The sequence below is a fragment of the Rhinatrema bivittatum genome, chromosome 19, assembly GCF_901001135.1.
Source record: "Rhinatrema bivittatum chromosome 19, aRhiBiv1.1, whole genome shotgun sequence".
Classification (NCBI taxonomy): Eukaryota; Metazoa; Chordata; class Amphibia; order Gymnophiona; family Rhinatrematidae; genus Rhinatrema; species Rhinatrema bivittatum.
Genome location: NC_042633.1, coordinates 11,235,735 through 11,259,231, shown reverse-complemented (window position 1 = coordinate 11,259,231; position 23,497 = coordinate 11,235,735). Strand labels below are relative to the sequence as shown.

Genomic DNA, 23,497 nt, shown 5'->3' with positions numbered 1-23,497 from the left:
GATGCCCCGACCATCTTCCAGAGAATGATGAATGAGATCAACCGAGACCGTGTATGAGCTAGTTGCCGTCCTCGTTCCTGCGTTCCTGTGCTTGTTCCAATGTTCCCATGTCCCTGTGCTTGTTCCAGTGTTCCTGCTCCTGTTCTTGTGTTCCTTCGTTCTACAACCCAGGTCATACCTTCTTGGACTGATACTCAGTACTGACCTCGGCTTGCCTCTGACCATGCTTGGACTGATATCCGGTACTGACTTTGGCTTGCCTCTGACCACGCTTGGACCAATACCTGAAACTGACCTCTACTTGCCTCTGATCATGCTTGGACCGATACCTGGAACTGACCTCTGCTTGCCTCTGACCACACTTGGACTGATACCTGGAACTGACCTCTGCTTGCCTCTGACCAAGCTTGGACTGATACCTGGAACTGACCCTTGCTTTGGCTGACCATCCTTGGACAGATACCCTGGTTTTGACCCTTGAACATTCAGACACTCTCTTTGCTCCTCCTGAGACCACCAGGTCCATCTGCCTTGGCACTGTCAGTGGCCTTCCTCGAGCTAGACCATTAAGCGCTGCCTATCCTGCCCAGAGGACCTTCAGTTCCTGCCTCATACCCATAGTCTCTGGTACTCTCTGTTCCAGTTTAGCTTGTCTGTTCACTGTCATCTATGCACCTCTACTTGTCGTGGGCACACCTCTCCACCATCTCTCCGGGAGACCTGCAGAGGCCCACCTAAGCCCAGGCAGCCCGGGAATCCAAGGGCTCAACCCGCGGAGCCCCCGGGCCATTATTGGTGAAGCTCTAGCTTGCCTCTGTCTCCTTGTGTGCTCCACCCCCTGGCAGAAGGCGCACTCTGGGATCCCTCAGAGGGATGTACCAATCTTGCGCCAGGCCAAGGATCCACCTCCAACGCAACACTTCAGTACTCATCAGCTAGGTCATTTTTTATTTTTATTTTTTTTTATTTTTCACCCTCTTATTTTATTTTTACTTTGCCCTTTTTTTCTCTCTTACAAAGTGCCAGACACAACAATGTTATTCTAATTATGTAGAACATTCAATAGAAAGGTGTGCATTCCTTTTGCTATCTATACAGCATTTCAAGAGGACACATCCTATGTCATGAGGTATCAATCAATTGTAGCCACTTTTGCAGGTTTTTTGATGCAACTCTTCTACATTCTTGTGAGCAACCATTTTAAAAATAAGTCACACACATCGTACATATGCATTAGTACCTGATAGATGCAGCAGATAACAACATTTTAGACATCCAGACTGTCTTGTTGCTTTTGCCTACACTTCTCTTGCTTTGGTCATCACTTTTGTTCCTTTCACTACCCTCTGAGGTAAGGAAGTCTCCCAGTTTCCAGTTGTAGAAGCTTTTAGGGGTGTGCATTTGTTTTTGACGTATTGGCAATCCGCCACGTATATGTCCCTATTTGTTGTATTCGTGGGGTCACGAAACGTATGGCGAACCCCCACGAATACAACGTATCTAACGAATAAAACCCCCCCTCCTGACCCCCCCCCCAAGACTTACCAAAAGTCCCTGGTGGTCCATAGTTAAACTAAACCCAGATGCCTCCATTTCTTTTTCCTGCATCTCCCCCTCCATTACTTGCTGAATCTGTGAAGCCTCTGATTGGTTGAGGGATGCAATCTGTGTGCATGTATGTATGTGTGGCGTGTGTATTCTGGATTTTCATGTTAACTATGTTGATGCTACCTAAACCTCTTCATTTTACCTACCACGGACAGACAAGGGTTAGATAAAAATATTATCAAGTCTTGGTGACCACACAGCCAATCATTTAATGTTTATTTAGTTTGATATATCACATAATTAATAAAATTAATGCAATTTACAATAAAAACACACACATAAAATTTCTAATATCACATTCAACACACAAAACTCAAAACCAGGAAAGTTCAAAAGAGGTGGATTTTAAAAGCCCAGCGTGCATATCAATTGGTGGATGTGCTCATTAGACATGCTAGTTCACGCCGACCAAATTTTAAAATCTCCCAGATACATGCATATTTCCCGTTGTGCAGAGGAGAGGTGTGAGGATTGTTTGGGTGGAGTGTGGGAATTTTGGGGCATGGCCAAGAGATGTGCAATAGGGATGTGAATCGTTTTTTGACGATTTAAAATATCGTCCGATATATTTTAAATCGTCAAAAACCGTTAGGGCCACGATACAATACCAATTCCCCCGATTTATCGTCAAAAAATCGTAAATCGGGGGAAGGGGGAGGGCAGGAAAACCGGCACATTAAAACCCACCCCCGACCCTTTAATTTAAATCCCCCCCCCCCCCAAATGCCTTAAATTACCCTGGGGCCCAGCGGCGGTCTGTAGCTAAATCGGGGGAAGGGGGAGGGCAGGAAAACCGGCACACTAAAACCCACCCCCGACCCTTTAAATTAAACCCCCCCCCCAAATGCCTTAAATTACCCTGGGGTAGAGCGGCGGTCCGAAACGGCCTCCTGCTATTGAATCGCGTCGTCTTCAGCCGGCGCCATTTTGCAAAATGGCCGCCGCAAAATGGCGGCGGCCATAGACCAACACGATTCGACTGCTGGAGGTCGTTCCGGACCCCTGCTGGACTTTTGGCAAGTCTTGTGGGGGTCAGGAGGCCCCCCCAAGCTGGCCAAAAGTTCCTGGGAGTCCAGCGGGGGTCCGTGAGCGATTTCCACACTATTGCCATATGGCCGGCGCCATTATCCGTACGGAAAACGATTCGCGGCAGGAAATCGCTCACGGACCCCCGCTGGACTCCCAGGAACTTTTGGCCAGCTTGGGGGGGCCTCCTGACCCCCACAAGACTTGCCAAAAGTCCAGCGGGGGTCCGGAACGACCTCCAGCAGTCGAATCGTGTTGGTCTATGGCCGCCGCCATTTTGTGGCGGCCATTTTGCAAAATGGCGCCGGCTGAAGACGACGAGATTCAATAGCAGGAGGCCGTTTCGGACCGCCGCTCTACCCCAGGGTAATTTAAGGCATTTGGGGGGGGGGGATTTAATTTAAAGGGTCGGGGGTGGGTTTTAGGGGGTTTTAGTGTGCCGGTTTTCCTGCCCTCCCCCTTCCCCCGATTTAGCTACGGACCGCCGCTGGACCCCAGGGTAATTTAAAGCATTTGGGGGGGGGTTCGGGAGGGTGGGGGATTTAATTTAAAGGGTCGGGGGTGGGTTTTAGGGGGTTTTAGTGTGCCGGCTCACGATTTTAACGATTTTCACGATACTTTACACACCCAAACGGCAACAATACGATTCCCTCCCCCTCCCAGCCAAAATCGATCGTTAAGACGATCGAGGACACGATTCACATCTCTAATGTGCAATGTGCATGTAAGCACTTATGCATCTGGACACATGCCCAGGTCCAGTGGTGTATACGTTTATTTCTGCTAGGGATGAGGTGTAAGTTAAAATATAACAAATCTATTTCTCAGGGTTTATGGGTCTGGGTCTGGGTACCTGGGGGGAGTGCAGTTTATTAAATCAGGGTGGTTTGGAGGACCTATCTGTTAACTGGTTTAACTGTTAGATGAACTGGTGAATCTGGCAATAGTGTGGATGCACGCCCTTTTAAAATTTCCCCAACTTACATGGTGGAAGCAGGATTTATATGTGTAGGTCATGCCCACAGTGAACCTATTTTATAGCATGCATGCACAATTCACATGCAAGTTATGCCAAAACTGCATATCTGGGTGCACGCTGATGCACAAGCGCCAAAGGGTGCTGCACACCAGTTTGAAAGTTTTCATATTATTTTCAGGAAACACAAGCTCAAACCAACAAATGATTTAAAAAAGAAAAAGAAAAAACCTCTAACATTCTACTTGAGTTATAAACAATGTAACTCAAGCTTAATGTCAATTGGATGTGAGTTACATAAAAGTCATGCATGATAACTGAAAATGGTTTATCAAATTGTCTTTAAACAAATCTCAGTAGGTGAAAACAGTCTTAATAAATGCTGTTTGGAAGAAGGCAATAACGTTAAAGGAGAATAATGCATTATAAGATAAGAAAAACATGTTGGTTGACCTGTGTGGAATACACACAATGAATTTAAATAATATACATTTACATACTTTGCATATACAAATTTGTTTCATACATATTCATTGCAGACATTCTGCAAACCCAATGGGCCACAGGGTCACCATGGCTGGTTTACAGGATAAGAGAGAGTACTGGCTGTGAAGATGGATGAAGTGAATATCAGGATGTAATCCGGCTCAAACAGACTTTTGTCTGTGAATGATTTTTCATTTCAAAGATGTCAAGATGCTTTATAATTTTAAGTGAAGTGTTTGCAATCTCTGGTATCACCAGATTAGCTGAGATGGTCATGTAATGACTCAATCATGTTACTTCTAAGTTCTAATATTCAGCTTCATAGGCAGGTGATTTTTTTTATATCAGCTGTCAACCAAGTCCTTTTCTTATTTACTAGGGCTGCTGCTTCAAGAAAAAGTATTTAAAAAAACCCAATATTGCATCTCACAGATTCAGATGTTTATTAATGAATATGTTAAAATGCAAATACTTTGTTTACTTGAGGCTTCCTATGGCTTTCCCCATTAAGTATTCCTTAGTGTTCATGTCTGGTCTGATTAGGATGATATAACATTTGGGGAAGAATATACAACCCAACAAGCCAGCACTGGAGGACAAAATTGCAAATATTTCCACAGCCACTGTGTATTTCCCTGTTGTGCTAAGATAAGCAGGAATGAAAGAAAGCCAGACAGCAATGAATATAAGCATGCTGAAGGTGATGAACTTAGCCTCATTAAAGCTGTCGGGCAACTTTCTAGCTAAAAACGCTACAATGAAGCTGATAGTAGCCAACAAGCTCATGTATCCCAGCATGCACCAGAATGCAACCAATGACCCTTCATTGCATTCAAGGATTATCTTCCCCATCTGGGATTTCATGTTCATTTGGGGAAATGGGGGAGCCACTATAAGCCAAGTGACACAAATGAGGACCTGAACCAGGCTGCAGGCTAATACCAGGGCATTGGGCAGTCGCGGTCCCACCCATAACTTTAAGTTGCTGGTTGGCTTGGTGGCCTTGAAAGCTATGACCACCATGATGGTCTTGGCGAGCAGGCAAGAGATGCAGATAGTGAATACAATGCCAAATGCCATCTGACGCACCATGCAGGTCAGTGTCGTGGGGTTGCCTATGAACACTAATGAGCACCCAAAGGACAGGATGAGGGCTAATAACAGGAGGTAGCTGAGTTCACGGTTGTTTGCCTTCACAACTGGGGTGTGGCGCTTCTGGATGAAGACAACAAGGATAGTGGATGGCATCAGGGCACCAAGCACTGAGAAAACAGCCAGCGCCATCCCCAAGGGTTCTTGATAGGACAGAAATTCAACTGTCTTCTTACGGCATCCATCTTGTCTCTTGGTGGGCCATTGGTCATCAGGGCACTTCATGCACTCTGTGGCATCTGTAGGAAGAAAATTCCATATGTGGCTTTGATGAGAAAAATTAGAATGGGAGTATCAATCACTTTTAAGGATTATTTATCTTTCCCATCTTCTTTGTATCTATCATCTTGTTGAATTACAAGATATTTCTATATCTTCCAACATTACTCTCTGCATCAATGGTAGGAGATTGTTATGATTGTATTGATGTTGTAGGCTTTTTTAATGTAACCTGCTTATGGAAGCACTGCTATTTTGAATCCTGCCTTCAGTAATCATTTATGAATGGAATTGCAGTTTGTAAATCAATAAATTAAATTTAACTATGGAAAATTGAAAAAAGGCTTATTTTCCAGCCTTGTGAAATCCATACAATAAAGTTAACATGGACACATTATTCCTTGAACATGATACTTTTTACCATAGCACATCATATAAATAAAACCTGCAATATTTGTTCCCTCAGCAGTCCCATGAAAGGAAGAATATTTTCAAAGTTGTGTTATCTTCTATTCAACCATTCAAAGGAACAGAGATAATTAATGTTACCAGCTGACACCTATTGAAACATCAAAAGGAAATAATTACAATTAAACCTAGTGCTCATGTCCTCCCTGTCTGACCCTGACAACTCTCTGACCCTCAGACTCATTCCCTGTCTCCCCACACATTTCCAAGTCTGCTGATGTCCTCTCTCATGTAGCCTTCCAGGGCCCTTTACTCAATCAGTTATTGCCACTGTGTTTTCCAGGGATGTGCAGGTTTGCATAGTATGTGCATCAGATGATGGACAGCGCTCCCGCTGGGGGCTACTGTTGTATCTCTGCACACCAAGCCCCCATCAACAGACAGACAAATCCATGCATATGAAAGATATAGATTGTTAGCTTCCAAGTCCTCATAGGTCTCTTCTTGAAGATGTTACATCATAAATTACGTAAGATCTACGAACCACCGAGGGACTTCAATTCAGGAAAACATCATAGGGGCTATAAGTATGATTTAGTGCATTCAAACCTTCAGAAAGAAGGTGTAAACCTAATTTTTCAGGCAAGCCTTTTGAGATGAAGAGGGTTTAATTTCCAGTTTGTAGCTAAGGAATAGCACCTTCCTTTAGTCTTCCTTTTACCATAGTCTAATTTGATGTTTGCTGTGCTTCTACTAAATTGGTACTTCAATTAAGTTCAACTAAGGCCAATATTTGGTATGTGATACAATCTGTTCATTTATTGAGATACATATATATATATTTATATTTATTTATTTATTATGTTTCTTGTACCCTACTGAGAATGTTGGATTGTGCATGTATTATTTCTTTTCAAATAAATAAATAAAACACAAAGCAACTCTTTCCTAGGAAATCTAGTTTTTAAGATTTTAACATATTTGCTTGAACATGTTTGTCTATAAATCTTTGCTTGGAATTGAAACTGCATTACCCTATAAACAGGGTCAGATTTAGGATTTTGCCGCTTCTATGCACTTTTTGTGTTTTCCCCCATTTTCTGTAAGCATCTGTGCTGGGGTAACAGAGGGATGTTCTTTGCTGAATGAGCTTCAGCAAAGCTGGAAGGTGACCGATCTTGGCCGTCTTGCTGCCCCTAAATGTTTGCTGCCCTAGACACAAGCATATTGGGTGCCAATTGACAAATTCAGGGCTGCCTGTTATGCTATTGTTTTTAAACTGACCTAGACAGAACCATTGTATCCTCTAATACCAACCCTCCATCCTACCAAATATGCTCACTACTGCATGGACGTAATAGCACTCACCGGTTTGGTTACTAAACTCATCTTCAGAGCAGGGGACGCAGTCAAAGCAGCAGGCAGGTTGCCCTTCCAGAATGGCCTTCCGGAACCCAGGGCCACAGCTCTCACTGCAGGCAGAGGCAGGAGCCTTAATGGAGAGAAGTGTGGAGGGAGACAGAGCAAATTTATCTATTAATAATTTCAGGCAAGAGTGGCACATAAGATTAGAGACACTGGAAAAGGTGAAAAAATGAAGACTGGACAAGTGATCTGAAAAAATACATGGATAGTAAAATGTATAAAATCATGTTTTTGAGGCACAAAATTCCATAAGGTTCATACCATTTGGAGGACAAAACCTGGAAAATGTTAAACAGGAAAGAGATCTAGGAGTAATCATCTGCCTTGACTTGAAGGTAACCAGTCATTGTAATAAAATGACAGTAAAAGTTTGCTGTATGCTCAGTTGCATAAGCAGAGGTATTATCAGTAGGAGAAAGGAGGTCATATTGCCAGTGTATTGGTCACTAGTGAGACCCCATCCTGAGTGCTCTGCTGCTCACTAGAGACAGTTCCTCCATCAGGGGATGGAAGCAGTTGTGAAAAGGGAGAAGAAAATGATACAAGGCCTGAAACAGAAATTCTACTAAGAGGGGTTTAAGACTTGCAAAATGAATAAGCTGGAAGAAAGAGGGGATATGATAGAAACATTAAATATTTGTCAGGCTTCAGTAGTACAGGGTCGTGAAATGTTGCATAGAAAAAGAGCTTCAAGATTAATCCCCTTCCATGTATGTATCAACCTTCCCACTTTCAGTGGCTGGCTGAGTATTACAAGTTGATCTTTTCGGGTGTTTCAACTTGGGTACCCTTGAATATTTCATACAAAGGGGGGGGGGGGGGGCAGTTAAGAGGATTAATCTCCTTCCAGTCAGGACATCTAATCAGGGCTAAGGGGTCAAAACCCACCTGAACATCCCTCAGGCATAGTGGGGGAAGGCAGAGGTTTATGAAGTCGCCATTATCCTCACATGGCCAAATGATCTTCTATCCTCCTGAACGATGGACTCATGCACTCCCAGGTTAAAGCACCTTAAGCTTTAACCATATTCTTCTTGTATGATGTTACAATTCCTTCCTACCTTTACCTTTCTTCCAGCTATTTAAGCTTCCAAGTTCGTACTCCTTGTTAAATGTAACTTTGCCTTATTCACCTCTATTGTTATTTACTTTATTTTTTGCCTCAGTTATCCCCTTGTTATTTGTAAACCGATCCGATATGGTTATTACTATGAAGGTCGGTATAAAAAAGTTTTAAATAAATAAATAATAAATAAATAAATAAGAAGTAATCAAATGATAAGACAATTTTATTGTGAATAACATTTAAAATGTAATGTGTCAGAGTCAATTATTTATTAATCTTTCAAATAAATCATGTGTTTTAAACACGTTCTGCACAGTGCACATCCATCCACTCATGCCTGAAATGATACTTGCCAATGAGCTGGAGAGCTTTGGCAACTTGCCAATTTAACTTGGCACAATAATGCCTCCATCATCTTCTGCCCAACATTGGCTAATGGGTTATAATCTCAGACCAACAGATTTTTGAGGATGGCCATGCTGAGGCAATGTGGCTCACATTGCCTCTGATTACATTCAATAACTTGAGTACTGCAACATTCCCCAAATCATTGCCTCAGAGGTGGATGATAAGGAAGTCTGGAGGCACAGGTACCACTCTCCCCAACTGCAACAAGAGCCATAGCTTGTGCCAAAGCATGCCTCCTTGACATCCCGGCCTTTTTCTGACAGCCTGAAGTCTCTTCTAAATTTCCCATTCATGGCTCTTTTGAGGGTGTGCATGATGATTGAGTGGCTGACAAGCCACACAAAATGATGATGGGCAATGGCTGTAAGTGAGCATGAAGGTTAAGTTTTGATAAGTGCCCTACCCGGCACCAGTGCAATGGAACCATCATCATGGCTAATGTATAACGCAAAAGCCCTGGATCTTCACCACCCCATCTGCTGTATGACAGCTTGTGGGAGGCCACTTGTGGTGGCACAGGAAGCAGCTCTGATGTGGACTGAGTGGGTGCCAATACACTTGCTCTACAACCCAGCCTTCACCAAGGTATTTTTAAGGACTGCTGTGAACTGGAGCTTGCTTAGAGGAGATCCATCATGAACAAACCATCCCCTTTTGGGTGTATGGCTAAGTATATCGTCATGGCCATGACTGGACATGTAAATAAGCCTTGAATGGCTGTCACTGTGATAACCTGACCCTGCGCATCCTGATCAGTCTTGGACTGCCTCAGTTTCAGAGATAGAGTGCCATTTGAGACACTGAGGTCCCCCTGCAGCTAACCCCACAGCTGCGATGCTTTCTGTAATGGTGCCATAAACTAGCTGATGTACAATTCCCCAAAGAATGCTAGCACAAAGGCCACTCAGAAATGAATGGTCTCAAACTCATTGGTGGCTCTATTTGGGCAATATATGCCAGAGCAACAATAAAAGGTCATGGGTGAGCAGTCTCCACGCATCATTTTGGGGTAAGGTCTCCCTGGCCCAGCATAGCATGATCCTTTTAACAGTGTAATACTGTTCTCAGCATCCCATTTTAAGGTTCATGAAGAATGCTAGTGCTGCTAGGTGTGAGCAAACCATTTTCCTGGTTAGTCCCTGCTGTTTAGTGTGCACTATGTAGCTAATCAAGAGATCCTCTGGAACTCGATGCCCGGACTAACCATTCGCAACAAGTAACACCATCACTTTATTGTAATTGCAGATGTAGGCATTCCATGTGGATGGAGTGAGTGATCTTCACAGCATCTCATGCACCGTCCAGTTCCGACGGACCATAGCTGCTCCAGGACCTCTCCTCTGACCAATTCTGCTGAGAAAGAGAATCCACTATCTCATTTCGCGTTCCATGAACATGCTTTGCTTGTGCTAAAATATTCATGTGCAAGCAATATAAAACCAACTCTTGAGCAACTCTGACTCCAGGAGGCACTTGGATGTCTGTTTGTTTATTGATTGGACCACAACTGCTTTGCCACACCACAGCATCACCTGCTGACAACTCAGCACCTCACCCTATATGTGCACAGCAACCTCCATGGAGAACAGTTTGAGAAATGTGATGTTCTTGATTAATGAAGAATCCAATAATGAAGGACAACAACATTATTAATGTCCTTTATAACTTCCATGAGCATACCCTGGCCACAAGACCTGAGCAATTTCAATGAGCTGTCAATGGATGCATACTGTACTAAGTAGTACTCCGAGGGAATATAGTCATTAACAGACAACTCCATTTGGTAAGAAAGGTTATGTAGGAGCCTGTATTTTTCCAGGTCTCTTTTTGGGACAACTGCTAGTGGCAACAGAATGAGAGGCTCAAGTTTAGGCTCAGTAAAAGGGTCAGTGATCCTCCCCTCTGAGCTTCTTTATTGAGTTTTTCCCTGACAACACTGGCCAGCTGGTGCGCCGAAGGGGCATTGACTACCTTATTGGAGCATAGCTGACCCATGTGTGGGATAACAAAACTCTTCCAGAAACAACCCAGTATAGTATTCATCCCCTCCTTATCAGAGTAATGTGCTAGCCAAGAAATCAACTCTTGCCAACTCACAGGGATAGAGGCCACTTCACCTACTTCTCCTTTCATGAGAATTTATTAGCCAGGTGAGGGGCTGTACTATTCCCATAATGTGTGCTCGGCCTCAGACAGTTCTGTGGGCCTATGTGGCATCCTCCTGGTCTAGTCTATTAGCCACAGAGGAGGACAGAAAACGTTTGGAAGAGAAGGACAAAGATCTGGAGGAACTGCTGCATGAAGAAGAGGAAAACCACCTATGGCTGCAACACTTGTACTTACCCTGTGGCCTGTGCTCCCTGTGCAGTGCCCTACTGGCTTTCTGAAAAGTAGACTCACCATGCTTCTCGGTTGGTGGGGATGCTGGTATGGGAGCCATTCATGTAGGTGACGGGGCCTGGTGCCCATGTTCCTGCAGCGGTGCTCCGCTGTGTAGTGTTGAATACAGGCATCGGGAGTGCATGTCCTCTGCTGCGGCTTGCAATGCATCACTTGAGGCCACTGTATGGGTGTTCTGGTGTCTGCTGTGCTGGTATCTCAAATAGTAAGAATAGTAGCTGTGCTCCAAAAAGCCACTTCCACTACCATGGTACAGTGAGTACTCCCAGTATGGTGTCGGGGATAATGGAATGCAGATGGGGAGCAATAAGGATCCCTTTCACTCTGGGACTTGGAAATTAAGCCAGATGGGAGATCCCGCTAATCATACCTATAGCCATGCAGCTCACCGGGGGAATAACTTCAATAACTGTGCCTCAGGAAAGATCTATATTGCAAGCTGGAGCTTCTATTACACTGTTCGGATGACGAAGGGGAAGCCAGCCAAGATGGGGATCTATGCTACAGGTCCTCCCTAGGGCTGTGGGTACTTCTAATGCTAGGCTCGCACAGTGCTGCTGGAGTAGGTTTTGTTTAACCAAACACCTGTAGATGGATTGGCACAGGGTGAGATCTGGACGCAAATTTTAAATTTGAAGAAGAAGTTGGTACGCACAGACATGCATTGACGACTTGAAACGGCCTTTTCTAGGTTTTGGATTACTTCTCGTGCAAAAAGATTCTTGGTTGTTGACTTCCCAAAGACACCGGTGTTGTACATGTTGCCGAAAGTCCATAAGACATTGGTGAACCCCCCGGGTAGACCTATTGTGTCCACTAGGTGCTCTTTGTTAGAGCCACTATCAATTTTCGTCGACAAGTTTTTGGCACCGATGGTGAGTACACTCCCATCATATGTTAGGGATTCATCTGATTTGATGTCTCAGTTGGACTCTTTAAATTCACAGCTATTTCCCAATAATCGTTTGGCGTTAGCCACTATTGATGTGGTTTCGCTTTATACGAATATACCGCAGCTAGAGGCTATTGAAATCATTGCGGCAAAATTGAATGGTGTGCCATCTCACACACCAGCCACATTTATAACAGCTTTGGCACGAATAGCCTTGGAACATAATTTCTTTATGTTTAACAACGAGTTTTTCCTTCAAAAGAAAGGGGTGGCTATGGGTGCCACAATGGCGCCAGACGTGGCGAATCTATATATGGGGAATTTTGAAGAAATATTTTTGAATGGTAATCCCTTTAACGATCATATAAAGTTATGGAGACGATATATTGATGACATCCTGGTGGTATGGGAGGGTGAGAATAGTGAATTTGTAGCATTCATGGAATGGTTGGAAAGTTGTGACATTAATCTGAAGTTCACGTACAATTTCAACAATAGTCAAGTCGCATATTTGGATATTTTGATTATGTTACGACCAATGGGGTTTGAATTTTCAATATATCGTAAACCGACCGACAGAAACACTCTGTTAAGGTATGATAGCTGTCATCCCCACCATTTGCATAATAATTTACCATATGGACAGTTTTTGAGATTGAGGAGACTCTGTTCAGACGTCAGAGAGTACAAATCAAAGGCTCAAGTGATGAGCCAGAATTTCCAACAAAGAGGTTATCCACCCCAGATTGTTAGGAGGGCTTACAAACAAGCACGGTGGATAAATAGAGATTTACTCTTTTTACCTAAGAATGTACAACACGATACTAATAGGGTGGTCTGTGTTTTGCCGTTCTCTCCACAAATATATAAAGTCCAGAGCATCATAAAAATTTTTTGGCATATTTTGCGATTACATGAAGGGTTTAGTGAATTTCCAAGATTTGCCTTTAAACGTGGGAGAAATTTGAGAGATATGATAGTACACTCAGATTTTGCAGAAGAAAATATGGATGGAGAGTTTATGGACCTTGGGATCAAAGGACATTATCCTTGTGGGAATTGTACCGTCTGTAATCAATCTTTCTCCGGTATGGTTTTACCATTGTTTGCCAATGGCAAATTTCAGTTACGATCATTTACAAACTGCGAGTCTAAGGGTGTGATTTATGGGTTATGGTGCCCATGCCCCTGTTTATACATTGGCAAAACGAAACGGCGTTTAAAGATCCGCATGATTGAGCACAGGAGTGCCATCACACGCGGCAAGGTTGAAGCGCCGGTAGTACAACACTGTCTTTCACATTTGCACACATTTGATGATTTAAGATTTGCTGCGATAGAAAAACCCTCTCCGAAGAGTCGTGGAGGCGATTTCGATGGTTATTTACTTCAAAGAGAACAAAAATGGATTTACTATTTTAATATGGTAGATCCAAATGGATTGAATAAAGACATTGATTGGTCAGTGTTTTGAAAAACCATGGTGTCTATGAGTGAAGAATCGTGGGAATTGTAGTTCAACTGTTGAAGATGGTCCAGATTTCCGGTTGTCTGAACAAGTGGGATGTGCTTAAATTGAGAGCTAGCGTGTTTGTAAAGAACATCTGAGACGCTGTAGCGCCATTTTTGAATCCCTAGACAGACCACTAAAATTTTTGGTCCGGGTAAGTGGAGAATATCTCCTGACTCCTTAAATATTGGATTGACTATAGCTTGCAGCGATGATTGTGTTATAAGATGGGCTGTGTGGTCTGCTTTGAGTAGTTTTAATTTGTGTTTTTACTTTGTAGGGTATACGGAATATATTGGCCTGATTTGAGAGTTACAATTCCCCTGAAGAAGACTGATACCTCAGTTGAAACATGATTCATGTTGGGATGTTTAAAATTTAACAGCAATGCACTGTAGCTGCTTGATTGAAAACGTTTACGGCTAAGTATTCTATTTTTTGAATTTGACATTTAAAGAACGTTCAGTTTTAAGAAAGGTTGATAATTTAAAAATTTATATTGTTATAGAATTAGTTTGAATAAAGGTAACCGGTGGGTGGACAAATGACAATAAATGATTAACTAAAGGAAGCTCTTTAAGCTGATAACAGCCTGCGGCCCATTGCGTGGCGAGAGGCTGCAGATTACACTACTTGAGCGTATATCTTTATGATATTGTCATTTGTTGGGTAATTAATTGTTGTACAAAAATTCTTTTGAAAAGTGTATGTTGGAATTATCGAGTGGGTTTAGGCTCCTCTCTCCTTTGTTTCTTGATCAATTTGGAGAGGTAGTTGCTTCATTAGTGTCTGATTATCTATCTATTAGTTAGGAGCAGAATGAAGTGAGCCATCTCTGAGAAACAGTTGACTAAGACCAAATAATTGTACAGCCATTAGAGCATGGAAGATCCACTATAAAGTCAGTGGACAAATTCGTCCATGATTCCCTGGGCCTGGAAACAGCACCCAGGTTCATCCCAACAGGGGTTTCTTCTGTGTGCAGGTGGGACAGGAGTCCACATAAGCCTGAACATCCCTTTGCATCTGGGATTACCATTAGTATTTCTGGAGCAATGCAAGAATTTGGGCCCATCTAGGAGTCATGGGACCAGTTTAATACCTTTTTCCTCAGTTTGTGAAAAATGACCATCCTCCCTGGAGAGACAGTCATGGTGGCAGCTAAGAGGATCCAAGCTGGGTAAATAATATATCTGGGAGATTCCAGAGTATTCTCAGTCTGGAAGGATTCGGAAAGGGCATCCACTCGAATGTTCTTGATGGCTGGTCAAACGTGCTCGAAGCTGAAACGTGCAAGAAACAGGGACAAGTGGGATTGTCAAGCATTCAGTCATTGCGCATAATGGAGGTGTCTCTGTCCCTTTTTAGATACGGTCTCCAGAACTGAACACAGTACTCCAGGTGAGGCCTCACCAAGGACAAGTACAAAGGGATCATCACCTCCTTTTTCTTACTGGTTTTCTATGCAGCCCAGCATTCCTCTGGCTTTACTTATCACCTTGTCACATTGCTTCACTGGCTTCAAATCGATAGACACTATCACTCCAAGGTCCCTCTCTTGGTCAATGCACAACAGGCTTTCACCTCCCATCTCAAACAGTTCTTTTGGATTACCACACCCCAGATGAATGACTGCAGTTCTTGGCATTGAATCCCACTGCCATAACTTTTACCACTGTTCAAGCTTCCTTAAATCACACCACATTCTCTCTACTCCTTCTGGCATGTCCACTCTGTTGCAGATCTTAGTATCATCTGCAAATAGACAAACCTTACCTTCATCCCTTCCACAATGTCGCTCACAAAGATATTTAACAGAACTGGTCCCAACACCGATCCTTGTGACACTTTGCTTAACACTGTTCTCTCTTCAGAGCAGGTTCCATTTTCCATTGCATGCTGTCTTCTATCCATCAACCAGTTTGTAATTTACATCACCACCTTGGCACTCACTCCCAACCTTCACATTTTATTCACAAGCCTCCTATGTGGGACCGTATCAAAAGCTTTGCTGAAATCCAAGTAGATCACATTGAGTGCTCTTCCTCAATCCAATTCTTTAGTCACCCAATCAAAAAAATAAATCAGATTTGTCTGACAGGACCTTCCCCTGGTGAATCCATGCTGCATTGGGTCCAGCAATCCTCCTGACGTTAGATAGCTCACTATTCTTTCCTTCAGCAGAGTCTCCATTACTTTTCCTACCACCGAGGTGAGGCTAACTGGCCTGTAGTTTCCAGCCTCCTCTCTGCTACCAATCTCGTGAAGCAGGACCACTACTGCTTTTCTCAAATCACTTGGCATCATTCCCGCTTCTAGCGATATATTGAACGTGCCATGCAGTGTACCGGTGAGCACATCTCTGAGCTCCTTCAGTATCCTAATATAAATCTCATCTGGCCCCATGGCCTTGTCCACTTTTAGTTTTCCTAGCTTTTCCCTTACATTCTCTTTTGTAAATGGAGTTTCATCTACCCCATCTCCTTCTACAGTCTTGTCAACCAGCAACAATCCTTCTCCAGGGTCTTCTTTACTGAACACTAAACTGAAATATTTGTTTATTATTTCTGCCATTTCTTCATTTATTTATTTAGAAACTTTTATATACCGGTATTTGTGGGGACATCATACCGGTTCTCTCTATGCAGTGCTACTTCTCTCCTTTCAATTTCACTGTACCACTTCAGGCTTCCCTTATTTGTCTTTTTGCTTTCCTGATTCCTTTATTAATATCCCTCAGTTTTAACAGATATTCTTCCCTGTGTTCCTTTTTTTGGGATCCTTTAAACACTCTTGAATGCTGTTCTTTTTGCCTTAATTTTTTCAGCCACCTCCTTAAAGAAGCAGATCAGTTTCTTTTTCCTCTTACTCTTCTTTACTTTCCTAGCATATAGATTTGTTACCTATATAATAGCTCTTTTTAATTTGGCCCACTGTTTTCCACCTCCTGCCTTGTGTGGATTGAAATAACTATGGCCTGTATTTATCAAAATGCGATAAGTATCACATGTGATAGCAAAAGGGGTGTGGTTTATGCTCATTTAGAGTTTATTGCAATATTTACCTATGTGAAGAGCTAGTGGTGAAGTGGTGAAGACCAGAACTGTGAAGGACTTCAAAGGGGTGTGGGATAAACACTGTGGATCCATAAAGTCTAGAGGATGTGGATGAAGAGTGGGTGGCTCGTGGGAATGACAGCTACTGCCTGGAGATAATACCCTTATTCAATAACATACACACGGTTAATGTGACTCCAACATTGCTCTAAGCTTCAACGGCAAGAGAAAATGTGGAAAAAAGGATTTGCATTCACAAAAAAGCGGGGAGTAGCTTGCTTGTTACGGCAGTTACTACCCCAAACCAAATAAGCCTGATACTTCACTTTCAATGCATATCCAGCATAGCTCTCTGCTTCAACGGCAGGGGAGAAATACAGATACTTCACGCATATCCAGCATAGCTCTCTGCTTCAATGGCAGGGGAGAAAGACAGATACTTCATGCATATCCAGCATAGCTCTCTGCTTAAACGGCAGGGGGAATGAAGAAAAGTGGATCTATATGCAGACAACCAACAAGGACTGAATTACATAGTCAGGGTAAACAAATAAGCATGGGTGTAGCTTGCTTATAGTGGCGGTTACTGCCACTAACTAATTAAGCTAGATATTTCACTTAGATGCGGTTCCAACACTGCTCTCTGCATTAATGGTGGGGGTGGAAGGGAAATAGAACCAAAAGGTTACTAAGAGCCAAGAGAAACAGATAAGTATGAGAAAAAAAAAGTGTGAAGCTTGCTGGGCAGACTGGATGGACCATTTGGTCTTCTTCTGCTGTCGTTTCTATGTTTCTAAGTTAATGCACACTGCAATAAGTGCCAGACCTGATGTATTTCCTGCGGTCAACCACTAGGGGGGGGGGGGAAGAGAGAGTGAGAGAGAACTTAGCCATGATGTCTTCTCCCTAGACAGGTATGTATCCCTATGGTAGGCCCACCTACTAACTCGAGGTGGGGTTTAGGTATAAGTGTAGGGGGTTAGGGACCACTTTGACGTGAGACGTACAAACACAACAGTGGTCTCTTGTGAAGATTTGAGGGCCCTCGGAAGGAGGAAACTCACCCAAAGATGAGATTTGTGCAAGGTTCTCTCAACCTAGCTTGATGGACTCTCTACCTGGGTAACCCCACCTCGAGTTACTAGGTGGGCCTACCACAGGGATACAAATACCTATCTAGGGAGCAGACATCATGCCTAGGCTTTCTCTCTCTCGCTCTGTCTCTGTCTCTCTCTCTCTCCCTCCCTCCCTACTACAGGCCTTGTAGGCTACATCATAAAATGCAATAAAACCTTACCACCCTGTAACACAAGCTATCACACAGCTTAACACTACTGAAAAAGGTGTAGTTAAAATCAGCATTAAGTCTGTGCAATAACACTTCACAGACAGGCAAACCCAGCCCATTCCCCACCCCTAACTCCTCCTGCTTTTCAAATCTGCATCACACCATACAATATGGTGCTATCATATGCATTAAAGACATTTTTGCATGTGGTAAGGGCCTATCGCAGGCGTTGACGGGGATTTTCACATGTAATAAGCCTTTAACGCATGCGAAAATGCCTTAGTGCATTTTGATAAATGACCCCCTATGTAATTTATAGAACAAAGGGCTGGTATCTGCAGGAGCTGTTTGTTCCCTCCTACCTTGCCCACCCACCCCTAGGTTTATTTCTTCCTTAATAGTTCTTCTAAGGACTTGGTTACATGATTAATAAGACTAAAGTATCAATCTAACAACTTGCATAATAGTCACTATTAGCAGAATGACTTTTATTCAGTGCGTATGTCCTGAGGCCAACCATTTGGAGATTTAAGGACGGTCCAATTTCTTTTTAGCTGTCTGCAATGAAAAACCAAGTGATGCGTTTGAAACAGGAATTGTTCAGATTTCAAAAAGCCTGCCCTATCTTGATGCAATCAGAATTTGTTCCTCAGTTTCCACAGAAAATTCAGAATCCCTAGAATAAATGGTTTACTGTGGGATCTGATAGAACATGACATGTGACTATAAGACATCCATCTCCCCAACTTGATAGCATCCTGAATACACACCCTCACTTCCACAGCGAAGTCAGACATTCAAGATTCTGAATCCCAGGAATAACTGGATTACAGTAGACTTTCTCAACTGTTACCTTTACATAATGCTTTTTCTGCTGTAAGAACTTAAGAACATAAGAAATTGCCATGCTGGGTCAGCCAAGGGTCCATCAAGCCCAGCATCCTGTTTCCAACAGAGGCTAAACCAGGCCATAAAAACCTGGCAAGTACCCAAACACTGAAAAGATCCTATGCTACTGATGCCAGTAATAGCAAAGGCCATTTCCTATGTCAACTTGATTAACAGCAGTTAATGGACTTCTCCAAGAACTTATCCAAACTCTTTTTTAAATCCAGCTACACTAACTGCACTAACCACATCCTCTGGCAACAAATTCCAGAGCTTAATTGTGCATTGAGTGAAAAAGAATTTTCTCCGATTAGTCTTAAATGTGCTACTTGCTAACTTCATGGAGTGCCCCCTAGTCCTTCTATTATCTAAAAGTGTAAATAACTGATTCACATTTACTCGTTCAAGACCTCTCATGATTTTAAAGTCCTCTCCTCCAAGCTCTCTTCTCCAAGCTGAACAGCCCTAACCTCTTCAGCCTTTCTTCATAGGGAAGCTGTTCCATCCCCTTTATCATTTTGGTTGCCCTTCTCTGTACCTTCTCCATCACAACTATATCTTTTTTGAGATGCGGTGACCAGAATTGTACCCAGTATTCAAGGTGCGGTTTCAACATAGAGCGATACAGATGCATTATGACATTTTCCATTTTATTAACGATTCCCTTCCTAATAATTCCTAATGTTCTGTTTGCTTTTTTGATTGCTGCAACACACTGAGCCGACAATTTCAAAGTATTATCCACTATGATGCCTAGATCTTTTTCCTGGGTGGTAGCGCCTAATATGGAACCTAACATCATGGGTGGTGAGTGACAGATAAAGTATGCAGATAATTCATTAATATTTGTTGAAAAGCTTTGCTAGATATAGTCCCTTAAAGCTACAAAATCAGTGTAATTTTAATAATTATAAACCTGCAACAATAAGTGGTTTCATCAGAATATATCAGAACTAATGCAGTTTATTCTGTTATTTGTTCTGAGGGGTTGGTGACTGCTATATTATTTTCAAGATTATAATTTCCCAACTATAGAGCAGAACATGAAGTGATATCTGAAAGGGAAGTAGTCACCCAATGCACACAGAAACCCTTCAACATGTTCACTTGTCATAAATGAATGCTGCTTCTTGTTGGAGACTCAGTCATCAGAGGAACCAATTTGGCAACTCAATTTGATGGGGACATAATAGATAAATGCATTCTAGGATGCTCAACTAATAAAAATGTAAACTAGGTGATCACTGCAATTATAGAAGAAAGTAAGAATTCTGATATCAATGTTATCTTCCATCTGGGAACCAATAACCTCACAATATACAGGAAGATTTCCAAAATATAGGGGAGAAGATTAGACACATGCCAAAGACTATTGCCTTTTCAGAAGTTTTACCTGTTTATGGAAAGGGAAAGGAAATAGTGTGCCATATAGATAATTTCAATGTCTGGTTCAAAATCTGGTGTAAGAAAAATGGATTTGGATACATTGGAGGCTGGGGTAATGTATGGAGCAATAAAATATTATATGATAAGGATGGCCTACATTTGTCTGTGTGACAAGTAGGGATGTGAATTGTTTTTCTGGCGGATGAAAATATCGTACGATATTTTCTCATCCATCAGGATGTCCCCCCCCGTATTTTTGGAGGGGGGACAGGAAGAAAAGGCACACAAAAACAACCCCCAAAACCACCCCGACCCTTTAACTCTCATTATTTAGAATCCCCCACCCTCACCTGAGTTTCCTGGAACAACCTATCATCATCCTTCACGTCAAATACATCCAATCTAATTGGTCATTCAGACCAGCGAGTTGTTCAGCATTCAACTACTACATATCCAGATACAGGGCGAACGCACGTAGTGCCCTCTATAGTGATATCACACACTGAACAATTGCCACATTTTCTATGGGTGCCGACAACATCTGTAGTGGCATCTCTACATTGGGAATGGACTACTCTATCCCGGATATGCTGTCCCCTTTTGGTGGCTATAAGGGGAACTTCATTGAAAATGCCATGCAGCAACACAATATGCCAATGTTTTTTTTTATTGAGGCAATAATAGCCATTGTTGATGTACTTTGTGGAAGGACACAAACCCTTATAGCTACGAAAAGGGGACGGAATATCCGGGATAGAAAATGTGATAGAAAAACCCCATAGGAAATGTGGCAAGTGTTCAGTGTGTGATATCACTATAGAAGGCACTAAATGGGTACACCCTGTGTTATGCTCGAGTTTGTGGACCCTTGGGCTGACAAGGTGATGTTACACCTTGCGGAGGATCCGTAGGTTCTCTCGTCGGGTGGCGAGGCAGGACAGAGGAGGAGAGCAGCTGACCCTTGGCACTGAAGACAGAAGCTACTGTGGAGATGGAAAAGGAGATGAGCAGAAGGACGGTCTTCACCACTGGTGGTCTGCGGTCCCCCCGGGAGGAGCCTGTAGGGACCCGACCGCTGGGACTTAGGTGGACCTCAAGAGGTCAGGGTGACGGTGCAAAGGCCAACTGGAGCTTCGCCCTGGAAGATGGCGGTCCCCCCGGGAGGAGCCCGTAGGGACCCGGGCCGCTGGGACTTAGGTGGGCCCTTGGAGACGGTAGTCTTGAAGGAGTCCTAGGTCGAGTGCCAGAGGATCAATGCTCACCAGTCCAAGGTCGTGTACCAGAGAGTCACTGCTTGCTGATCCGAAGTCAGGAACCAGAGAATCACCACTTGCCAATCCGAAGTCAGGAACCAGAGAATCACTGTAAGCCAATCCGAAGTCAGGAACCAGGAACATCAAGACGAAACAGGAACCAGAGTCCAAGCGCAGGGAACTCACCGAAGCAAGCAGACTAGACAGCGTAGAGGAACGTTGCCAAGTCGAGGAATGGTCAGAGGAAGTCTCCTTATATACTTCCTCTGGCCCTAGAGGTAAGAACCAGCTGCAGGCAATTAAAGGGGCGAGGTCCCTTTAACTCTGGAAAAGGGGCATGGCCTCGCGTCCAAGCATGGCGGCGGCCATCTTGGATTCGGGCCGCGGAGGAGAGCAACAGCGGCCACGCGGGAGGAGCAGGGACAGCTCTGATCCCGGTGGCCAGCCCGAAGGCCCGCGCTGCCGTGCGGGGGTGCGGAGCTCGGGGCAGGGCAGTCGGTCCCGACACTGCCCTGGTTATCAGAGGAGGTAGGGGGCCGCGCCCACGGATGGCCGTGGGCGCGGAACACAACAGTACCCCCCTCTTTAGGGCGCCTTCCCGGAGGCCTGGGTTTATCTGGATGGTCGCGGTGGAACTGCTCCAGCAATCCCCGATCCAGGATGTTGGCCAATGGTTCCCAGGTGTTCTCCTCGGGACCAAACCCCTCCCATGCTAGGAGGTACTCCCATTTCTTGCCGTGTTTTCTTATGTCCAAGACCTCGCGGACCTGAAAAGTGAGGTCATTCTCGGAGGCAATAGGTTGGGGAGTCGGAGGTGTGCTGGAGGGCCAGGACAACACCAACGGCTTTAAGAGGGACACATGGAAGGTGTTGTGTATTTTGAGGGAAGGCGGCAGACGAAGCTGGTATGACACGGCTCCAACTTGACGGATGATGGGGAATGGTCCGATAAAGCGCGGGGCCAGTCGTTTGGATGGCAGCTTCAGCCGGATGAACTGGGTACTTAACCATACCTTTTGGCCTGGCCGGAACAGGGGGTACAGCCTTCTTCGCTGATCTGCGTATCTTTTAGCGGTTTGACTGGCTTGGACCAATGTGCGTCGTGTGGAGATCCACAAGCGGTGTAACTCGTCTGCTGAAAGTTGAGCTACGGGGGACGTAACTGTGATGGGGACTGACAGCGGAGGGCGTGTCTGCTTCTCATACACAATCTGAAACGGCGAGGATCCAGTAGCAGTAGCAGAGGAGAGGTGGGAGTTGAGCGCAAACTCCGCCCAAGGTAGCAGGCTAGACCAATCGTCCTGTTTTTCGTTGACAGAGTCGGAGGAATTGTTTTAGCATCTGGTTAGTCCTCTCCACTAGACCGTTAGACTGAGGATGGTACGCCGATGTGTAGTCTAAGGTAACGTCAAACTTTTGGCAGAGGGCCCTCCAAAACCTGGCGGTAAACTGAGGTCCCCTATCTGAGAGGATGCTTTTAGGAAGGCCATGCAGCCGAAAAATATGCTGCATGAACAGTTGGGCCAGCTAAGGGGCAGACGGCAACCCCGGGAGGGGCACGAAATGTGCCATCTTACTGAATCGGTCTACAACCACCCATATGACTGTATTGCCACTAGATAGTGGCAGGTCGACCACAAAGTCGGTGGCCAGATGGGTCCAAGGCTCTGCGGGCACTGGTAAAGGCTGCAGTAGACCCGGGGTCGCGCCGTAGATCCTTTTGTGGTGGGCACAGGCCTGACAGGACTCCACGTAAGCCCGGGCGTCCTGGTTGACTTTAGGCCACCAATTGTATCGGCGTAAGTTTTGTAGAGTCCGGACCCCGCTGCCGCCTACCCGCCGCTCCCGCCCCCCCCCCTCCCGCTGCCGACCCGCCCGTGCGATTTTGGCGCTCATCCAGGCAGGGGAGGGAGGGAGGAAGGGAGAAGGGACTACCGTATGCCGCTGATGGCTGCCCGCCGCCCACCGGCCGCCTGGACCCACGGCCCTCCGACAGATATTTAAAATTGTTTTATTTTTTTATATAACACACAGGTTTTTTGTTTTTAAC

General features: G+C 44.2%; 1 protein-coding gene across 1 annotated transcript in view; it reads right to left on the bottom strand.

Moving 5' to 3' along the window:
- Window positions 1-4,573: 4,573 nt before the first annotated feature.
- Window positions 4,574-23,497, bottom strand: part of LOC115081143 (extracellular calcium-sensing receptor-like) — a 33,925-nt gene continuing 15,001 nt past the window's right edge. Inside the window, exons 4-5 of the mRNA XM_029585650.1 lie at window positions 7,244-7,367; window positions 4,574-5,487 (exon numbers count right to left, since the gene is read on the bottom strand). Coding sequence (XP_029441510.1) covers window positions 4,574-5,487; window positions 7,244-7,367 — 1,038 coding nt within the window. The remainder of the gene's footprint in view (window positions 5,488-7,243; window positions 7,368-23,497) is intronic.